General features: G+C 51.1%; 2 protein-coding genes across 2 annotated transcripts; both read left to right on the top strand.

Moving 5' to 3' along the window:
- The first annotated feature begins 828 nt into the window (after positions 1 to 828).
- Positions 829 to 3,503, top strand: LOC135327393 (maestro heat-like repeat-containing protein family member 2B). The gene is made up of 6 exons (XM_064505522.1): positions 829 to 870; positions 1,029 to 1,148; positions 1,316 to 1,438; positions 1,966 to 2,118; positions 2,933 to 3,055; positions 3,420 to 3,503. Exons 1-6 carry the CDS (start codon positions 829 to 831, stop codon positions 3,501 to 3,503), a joined length of 645 nt encoding a protein of 214 aa, XP_064361592.1.
- A 416-nt stretch (positions 3,504 to 3,919) lies between these two features.
- LOC135327392 (maestro heat-like repeat-containing protein family member 2B) lies at positions 3,920 to 8,218 on the top strand. Its single transcript, XM_064505521.1, has 7 exons — positions 3,920 to 4,112; positions 4,247 to 4,339; positions 4,829 to 4,933; positions 5,302 to 5,425; positions 6,187 to 6,290; positions 6,882 to 7,034; positions 8,060 to 8,218. The coding sequence occupies exons 2-7, from the start codon at positions 4,286 to 4,288 to the stop codon at positions 8,216 to 8,218; spliced, it is 699 nt and encodes a 232-aa protein (XP_064361591.1). The 5' UTR covers positions 3,920 to 4,112; positions 4,247 to 4,285.
- Positions 8,219 to 8,288: the final 70 nt, after the last annotated feature.

Raw genomic sequence — 8,288 nt, 5'->3', positions numbered from 1 at the left:
GTCCTGAACAAATGGGACTTGGACATACCTTATGCATTTGGACTCACAAAGGGGCTGGTGGAGTAGCTGCCTTTGAGCCCTGACAGAACAGGTACATTCTGGGAGCTGGTAGCCTGGGAATGCTGGACTTTTTGCTTCCAAAGGAGACGTGTGGATGCTTCTTTTGGGCTCACTGTAATCAGATGACCTGCTGTTGTGTCCTCTTGTTTCCCAGGAAAAGATGAGAGCTCCCTGGACTATGCAGAATGGGAGTGCCGTCTGCTGCAGGTACAGAGTTCTTTTATGACAGCTGGGAGGTGGGGTCTTGGCAGTGAGGTTTTGGGCAAGCCTGTCCTCTCCCAGAACTTGGGCCTGTTGTCCTAAAAGCGCCACTGCCTCTTTCTCTATAGTTTCCTGAGACCCAGAAGGATCTTAGCTGCCATATTGGAAGAAGGGTCTGGGGCAGATTAAAGGGGTGGGAAGGGAAGATGGATTATCCGTAGTGTGAGCTGTCCCCAGACACCTTCTTGTTACACTGGAATGAGAGAAAGACCTTGACAAAACCTGAGGAAGCATTTGCTTCACTTTTTGTTTTCTCCATAGTTCCTGAGAACATCTCTGGAAGCCATAAAGAATGAGACCTGGAATATGAAGCTGAATGGCGAGTTAACTCAGCAGATGGCCCACTATCCAAACTTTTCCAAGGAGAAGGTTGGTCCTCTGCTAAGACTTGGTCTTTACTTTTCTTCCTTGAGAGGTTTGGTGGCAGAGCCACAGGATGCTTCTCTCCCTGCATGGTTTTTTTCAATACAGTTGCTTTTCACTGCTTCCTATTCTCAGCCCTACATAATGTCTTTTTTTTTTCTTCCTTTAATTCTCTGTATAGAGCTGGTAACTGGATTGGGCCAAGAAATGGGCTGTTTTTATAGTCTTGGTGCCTTGGCTGTCTCTTGGTCCTTGAGATGGGGTGGTAGCTGGGTGTTCCGCTTCTCCAGTGATGACAGGTTGATGTGTTAGCAACCTCTTCGCGCTGGCCTCTTCTCTTTCAGAATTTCCTCTATAAGGCTGTGGGGGGAGCACTGGCAGCGTCCCAGAACATCAGCTACATTGAAGAACAGCTGCAGAGCTACTTGGAAAGAGTCAGACGTCTGGAACCTTCTGAGAGAGAGGTGGGTGCTCTCTGTCCCTGCGCTCTCCAGTTTTCCCTCGGCAGCTTGGATCTCGTTGCCTGACTTGGAGCTTTTTCCTGCTGATTCCCTCAGGCAATATGCTTGAAAGCTTGAAAGGGATGAATGTGTGGGATGGAAACAGACTCACTCTTTCCCTTGTGTTGCAGGGACCGATTTCGGTGTTAGCATCCTCTGCTGAGGGCCACTTCGACCTGGCCTTGAAGACAGTCCACGACTTTGCTGCTGCTGGGGAGAATAGGAGACTTCCTAGGGTCTTCACCCTCCAGAAGGTAAGGGAAGCAGGTTTTCTCTGTTGTCTTGGCTTTCTTTGCTTGTGTAAGAACTGCCGGAAGCCTGTAGCCAGGAGTTCTGGTGCTTCAGGCGTCTTCAGGACAGATCCCATTACAAAGTCATGGATCAAAATTCCCCAGCAGTGGCAACAAACAGCAACTGGCCATTGGAACAGTGTTGGGTGTGGTTTCAGTTCAGCTGGCAAATGGAAATGAGGGATGGTCAATGGGCAGTGCTCAAACTCCTGGTGCTGTCAAGGAAGGAGGTTCTGCACTTCAGCCCTCCTTTGTCTAAGAGTTCCAGCTCTTAGACACAAGAGAGGGAGACAGTGGGAGGGAGAACAGCTCTCTCCCAGAGAGTTAACGGAGGCATTGAAGAGTTACTTGGTGAAATGTTTTGAGAAGTGTGGATGAAAAAGGCAAGCTCGTACCTGTTTGGAGGCAGTTTCTCAGCTAGAAGCAAAGGGGAAGTCTAAGGTAAAATGAAGAGGCTCGACTGAATCCTCCTGACTTTCCCAATTTTCCAGGAGCACCAGAAGGAGAACGGAGCAAAGACAGCTGCTGCTGTCATGCTCATCTACAGTAAAATAGCACTCCATGCACCCAAGCAGCAGCTTCTTGCCCGGGTCGAGACGGACATTGTAGAGAACATCCTGTGCCAGTACAGAACCAGCCCTCAGGTAGGAGCTGTGAATGCTCGGTGTCGGGACAATTAGTCTAGAGCTAGCTCCCGCCCTCCTCTGAACCGGAGCTTACTGGGACAGAGCATCTGTTTGGAAAGATCTGCTCTCAACAAGAGTCCTGGATCTCCAGTTCCAAACCTGCCACTCTATCCCTTTGACATATATCCCCGTGTCATTGCTGGTGTTCTTTGAGTTTTGGGGGACTTGTCTGAGATGTCAGAGACCCGAAGCACAAGCAGTATCCCAGGTCCAGTTCTAGCCGTTGCTCCCCATGCGGGGGACAGAGGGCTCCAGATGAGTCTCTGCAGCCTCGTAGTGTTGGCGGTAATCTGAACTGCTGCCGTCTTTCGCATACTAGTGTTTTCTGTTTCCCCGACTCTCACTCTTTCTCCTTGCACCTTGCAGGCACCGGGCATCACTTTCCCAGCCCCAGTAAATGCTCCCTGAATGAGCCTTGCTCCTTGCCCTTCTCCCATTTCCAGTTTCCGTTGTTCCAGATTTGCTTTCCCCACTGCCTTGGGCCAGAGTCCAGGGGGCTCTCTTTTGGGTAGGAAGCTGGGGAAAGCTCCTTTCTGCTTCCAGGTAGTCCATGTCTTCCTAGGATCCCAGGAGAGATCTCCTTCCACTGAAATAAGACCCAGAGGCCCTTCCCCCTAGGCTCCTGGAGGATGCAGTTTCTTCCCTCCGCAGCACTTTGAGAGTAGCTTTGGCCCTTGGGTTGATCTTTTGGCCCTCCTGTTAATCTTTTGGCCTTTGGTCCTTTGAACAGCTCCTCATCTATGTCACCTTGTTTTTCTTTCCTGGTCCTCAGGACACAGAACTCAAGCTGGCCCTAATCCAGAGTGTCACAGAAGTCAGCTGCGCCCTTCAAGGTGTTGGCACCTGTGAGAACTTTAGCTTTGCTTCGAAGAGGGTGCTGCTGGAGATTGTGCTGGTGAGTGACATGGAATGAGAGAGGCTGTCCTGCAGAAGAGTTTGTGCACTGAGAGGGGTTTCCTCAGAGAGGCACTGTTCTCTGTGGGCTGAGAAAGGCCTTGGGCAAACTTGGGAGTGTCCGAGGCCTAGGCACCAGCACACTAGGGTCCCTTGTGCTGCCAGCTTGTGGGTGATCCCTGGGAAGAGCAGTGGGTCTGTCCTCTCTGGAGCTGCGGTCTTCCGGCAGTTCTGGGAGAAACCTGCATGGAGGCTGTCTGTGTTAGCCACACGCGCGGAAGAAGAATCTGCTCTTCTTGCTGAGGCAAGGCCCTCTTCTTTCCTGCCCTCTGACCTCTGTGTACCTGTCTCTCTGTGACCTGCAGGACTTCATGAAGCAGGAGCCCCTGGATTGCGTGGCTTCTCCCGTTCGCTATAGGGCGATTCTTGCGGTGGAGCACTTGAGGTAGGGCTTTTCCTCCTGTGTGCTGGGTTTTCCTCCGCATGTCACAGAGGAGCTGATTGAAGCTTCACAGTTGACCTGAGTGTGGGGTGAGAAGCTGCCTTTGGTGTGGGGTGAGGTGATGGTCCCCGTTTTGTATGATCCTGGAAGATGTGATGCGGTACAGATCCTGGAGCCCAGTGTTGGAGAGAGATGGCCTGAGGCTGTAGATTGGAGAAGTGTGGAACAGAGAGTGGTCTGGGCTGCAGAAAGGCTGCTGGCTGGCTGGCTGGCTGGCTGGGGGAAGAGAGCTCCCGGCTCTCTGTACCCTGGGAGTCTGATGGGCAAGAATCCATGGGAGTTGGCGGAAGTGCTCCCTCTTCATGGAACAGCAGTGTTGGGAACTGGGGCTCCAGCTTCAGAGGAACTCTAGCTGCCACTGGACCCCCTCTGGCAAAGAGTAGCAAGTGTCCTTTCTGAACTCTTTCTTTTGTCTTCTGCCAGCAAGATCAAGCCATCTCTGACCCAGAAGGAAAACTGTCATCTTCTTCAGGAGTGCTTCCGAAGCCTATTTCCCCTTCCTCCCCTTGAGCAGACAAAAGAAGGGGAGGCAGCAGATGATGCTGAGCATGCAGAGGTAGCTGTCAATCCCCCTCTGCTGCTCTGCATGTTCAGAGCTGCACCTTATCATGCACTGAATGCTGGCAGCCTCTCTGGCTGAGTTCTGAGGCTCTCTGATTTCAGCTACCACTCCTTCTCTCTTGCTTTTAGGCTCTCTATACACGATCCCTGGAAGCTCTTGCTCGCCTCATGACAAGTCTTGAGGAAGAGCTGACCTTGTCATGGCTCAAGGAAACCTTTCACGTGAGTAGCAAAGAGGAGAAAGGGAAACTCTCTTTTGTCAAGAGGAGAGCCAAGGATGGAGGGCCTCACGCTTTAGGGGATCATCTGAGAATAGGAGATGCTCTGGAGGCAGGTGCAAGGCATGCAATTCTTCCCTGGAGGTGGAGAAAACTATGGCCCGTCGTGGCTGTAGGAGTTGTGTTATTGGTTGTCAGGGCATGTTGCAATGGGAGCTGTTGCCAAGATGGCCATGGTGGACGGATACAAGGCACTCCCAATCTTTGCTGATGAGTGAGTGCTGTGTGCAAGTATCAGATACACTAATATAAGAAGCCTTCAGTGTTTGTGTACCTCACAGCGGTGATGAATTCCCATGGAGGCCAATGTATCCTTAGTGTGGTTCCTGGGGGAAGAAAAGGTGGGAGACTGTAAAGGAGTGTGTGTGTGTGTGTGTGAGTGTGTGTGCGTGCAAACGATGCATGCCCTGATCTAGCTGTGGTCTTCCAACAGCTCCTAGAGGCCTGGCTCCGTTCTGGGAAAGAGTGGGAGAGAGAGAGGGCCCTTTATGCCTGCACTCATCTGCTAAAGACTTACACCGAGAGACTGGAGGATGCTGTGAGTATTGTCTCCCTCTTCCCAAAACTCTTTGGGAGTGCTTGTGGGTTCAGCTGGAGTCTCTCGGGGAACCAAGACGAGGGCAGCCCTGGCGAGCCAGGAGGCCCTGCAGGTCTTCTCTGCAGCTCTGCCCTAACCTCAGCACCCATCTGCCACCAAGACAGCATTGCTTCTTAAGCCCTTCTGCTTCCCTGGCAGGGAGGTTTGCTCAGAGCTGTGCTCTGGGTTGCTAATCTCCTGGGAGGATAAAGCTGAGCTTCTGTCGATCCAGATGCCCTGCTGTGGGTCAGGAGTCAGTGTCAGAAGGAGAAGGTTGAAGGGCCACTCCTGCAGCCTGAGAACTTTCTTCTTTCTTTGATTTCTACCAGAGAGAAAACTCTTCTGAGCAGTTTGGCTCCATGATTGGAGTGCTGGGGCCTCTCAGCTGTGACTCCCTGGCCACATCACGCCAGCGGGCAGTCGACTGTATCAGCTGCCTTCTCTCAACACAAGGTGAGAAGAACAGTCATTGCTTCCCACTTCCTTCTGCCTGCTCTTCCCTCTCTTCCCTGTCTGGCAGCAGAGGCAATGTGCAGGGAGGGGGCTCCATTGCCAGAGGAGAAGAGTAATGGACAGCAGACTGCTGGTTTCTTGCATCCAGACCTTGGTCATTCTTTTCCCTCCTGGCCATAGCACAAGGGAGGCCTGGGGAAGTTCTCTGAGCAGCCCTGCCTCAGGGGCACTTCTGGGTGCTGTGGAGAATGAGAGCCCTCCCACATTTCTGTCTCAGGGCAGCACTCTCAGGCACCAAGGATTAGAGGACAGCACTTTCTAGCTTTGTAGAGACAAAGTAATGATCCCAGTTGAGAAATTGTTTAGAAGGGAGTTGTACACCTGGGCTTCTGGAGTGAACTTTGGTCAGCATCACCTGTCCACACTGATGAATCTATGGAGACCCTCCTCCCAGTCAGAGGATAGGTGTGACCTGTGCTTGCACATGGGATGGAGGGGCTGAGAAAAAGAGGAGCCATAGTTGAGGACAATAGGTATAGTCTGAAAACTGCTATAGGAGAAGGAGAGTGTTTTTTCTGACTGGCATAGAGCAGAATCTGATGGCCTGACTCGTAAAATGCTGCACCCAGAGTTCAGAAGGGTCCTGCACTACCCCTGTGGAATTCCCTACCACCATTTGGTGATTCCTTGATCAATGGCTGTGGACTGGGGGTTCATTTTCAGAAAATGTGCCTATCCTTTCCCACCTGTGTTTCTTTTAGGCAAGGTTATGCACACAAGGGAAGTGGATCTGAATCACTTCTGTGAGGAGCTAGTGGCTGCAGATGTGGATTCGCTGCTGAGGACCTCTTCCAAAATCGCAAAGGTTACTGACTCCAAAGCCAGAGCTGTGGCTACCTGGTGGCTCAGCTCCCATCACTTTTCTCTTCTTTACTTCCAAGATTTCTCTCCCCTTTCAGAGTGGCCTATAGCAATGGGGCCTCTGTTGTTAGCAAGTAGTAAGAGGGTTTTGAAGCATAACAATATCTAGCGTTCCCACTGGGGAAAGAAGTAGACTCCATGAAGTTTCTATGAGTTTGTGTGTTTGTTTTCATCCATCCACACCCAAACACTCTCCATCTGGGGAAAGTGAGCTGTTGAAGCAAAGCAGGGAAGTTCCTTAGCCCAATGGCTTTCTCTTTATTTTAACATGTATTAGCTTGCCAGCTCTTGAGAGTTATTTTAAGAACATAAGTTGTGTAGGCAAGCAACCGACCTCATGGAAGAGCCTTCCAACTCTATGAGCTTCATAAATCAAAAGAAGAAGTTGTATGTGCAATTGGAATACAAAGCACCTGCCACCTTCAGGATTAGCTAATGGCTGAACTGAGAAGCTGCTCAAGTTTTCTTGTCCTTTGCTTGTAAGAGAGGAAGCAGACTTCTGATGTTGTTTCTCCTGTTTCTCATTTCTCTCCAGGTTGCATGCAAATCCTTTTGCTCAGAGCAGGCAAGAGGCTTTCTGAAGGCTGTCCTGGGCAGCATGCTGTCCTTCAGCCCCACTTGTGCTAGGGCAGCAGGCGAGTGGATGCTCATCTTCCTGAAGGAATGTGGAAGAGAAATGTTGCTGGAGGTAAAACACCCCTTGTTTATCTTTAGAGTTGGAACTTTGACACTGAGCTGCTGCACTACCCCTTGTCTAGCTGCTGTGGTCTGCAGAAATGCATCTTGCATGCAGAGCCAAGAATGTCTTGTTTATCCAGCTGAAGTCCTGGCAACCTAATCCAAGAGCTACTGTGCATCTGGTACCAGCAATACAAACCCTTCTGGAGCAAAGTCTCCAACTGTTCCAGACACAGTGCCAAGAAGGAGCAAATCTGATAGACACAATTTAGTTGAGCCCCCCCCTTTCTCTGGTCTGTGCTGCGTCTCGGGGTCCACTGGTGAACGGTGCCAGCCATCTTTTCTCCTGGGCTCTGTTCCTTTCATACGTGGTCAGCAGATCGCTTGGTGTCTGTCCTGTGGGGAAAAAGAGCAGACAGATAGTGTCTTGATGGCTGTCATCCACAGGAGAAGTGAGTAGTTTTGCTCTGTGCAGGCTACGGCCACAGTTTCTGGCGGTGAAAGGATCTGCCAAATGTCTTCCTCCAGAGCAAAGTTGTTCCCTCTGGGGAAGGTGTTAAATCTATGAGAAATGAGGAGGCTGGAGGCAAGGACAAGTATCCCTGGAGAGCTGGTTCCTCCAGGAAGGACCTGAAGGCCCTTGTGCAGGCACTGCATGGTATCTTCGGAAGGTGTGAAGAATGTGTTAGGTCTTGATGTTGCATTATTTCAAGCACATAGTTAGAAGCGTTCAGACTGCTCTGGGTGAAACGTTAAAATGTCTTTTGTGTGCATGAGAAGAGAAGCTGAAAACAGAAGGGAGCCAAGGCATGTGCAATGACAGCACATCTGTGTGCGTGAGAGGGCAAGGAGCACACTTAGACCCAAAAGAAAACCCTCCACTGTGTGGAGTGGTAGGGCTGAAGTTTAGGGTGAGATCTTGACAAATAGTCAAGGAAGCAGGACTTGCTCATGCCCTGAAGAATTGGTCTGGCTTTAAGGGAAGCCCTAGGAAAGGCCTAAAACAACCTGCTGTTCTTTCCTTGTCCCTTCCAGGTGCCAGAAATCCTGACAATCCTTTACGATCATCTGCCAGCTGCTCAGCAGGGCAGCCTGAAGGAGTTCCTCTTTGAGGCAGTGTCTGTCCTGGGCTGCTATCACCCTGAGGCAGTAACCAACAGCCTCCTCCAGAGACACCTGCCCATGGACAGGTAGGTTCCCCTCCCCTCTCCTTCCACTTCAGGAGCCCAGAGACGCCACAGCCTGGCGGCACTAGAGGGGACTC

This window comes from Dromaius novaehollandiae, chromosome 2 (assembly GCF_036370855.1).
Source record: "Dromaius novaehollandiae isolate bDroNov1 chromosome 2, bDroNov1.hap1, whole genome shotgun sequence".
NCBI lineage: Eukaryota > Metazoa > Chordata > Aves > Casuariiformes > Dromaiidae > Dromaius > Dromaius novaehollandiae.
This window is presented reverse-complemented; position numbering and strand designations above follow the sequence as displayed.

Coding starts and splice junctions, on each gene's coding strand:
- LOC135327392 (XM_064505521.1), top strand. CDS start 4,286: ATGACAAGTCTTGAGGAAGAGCTGACCTTGTCATGGCTCAAGGAAACC. Junction 4,340..4,828: donor GGCTCAAGGAAACCTTTCAC/GTGAGTAGCAAA, acceptor GTCTTCCAACAG/CTCCTAGAGGCCTGGCTCCG. Junction 5,426..6,186: donor CTGCCTTCTCTCAACACAAG/GTGAGAAGAACA, acceptor TGTTTCTTTTAG/GCAAGGTTATGCACACAAGG.
- LOC135327393 (XM_064505522.1), top strand. CDS start 829: ATGTCTTTTTTTTTTCTTCCTTTAATTCTCTGTATAGAGCTG. Junction 1,439..1,965: donor GGGTCTTCACCCTCCAGAAG/GTAAGGGAAGCA, acceptor CCAATTTTCCAG/GAGCACCAGAAGGAGAACGG. Junction 2,119..2,932: donor AGTACAGAACCAGCCCTCAG/GTAGGAGCTGTG, acceptor CCTGGTCCTCAG/GACACAGAACTCAAGCTGGC.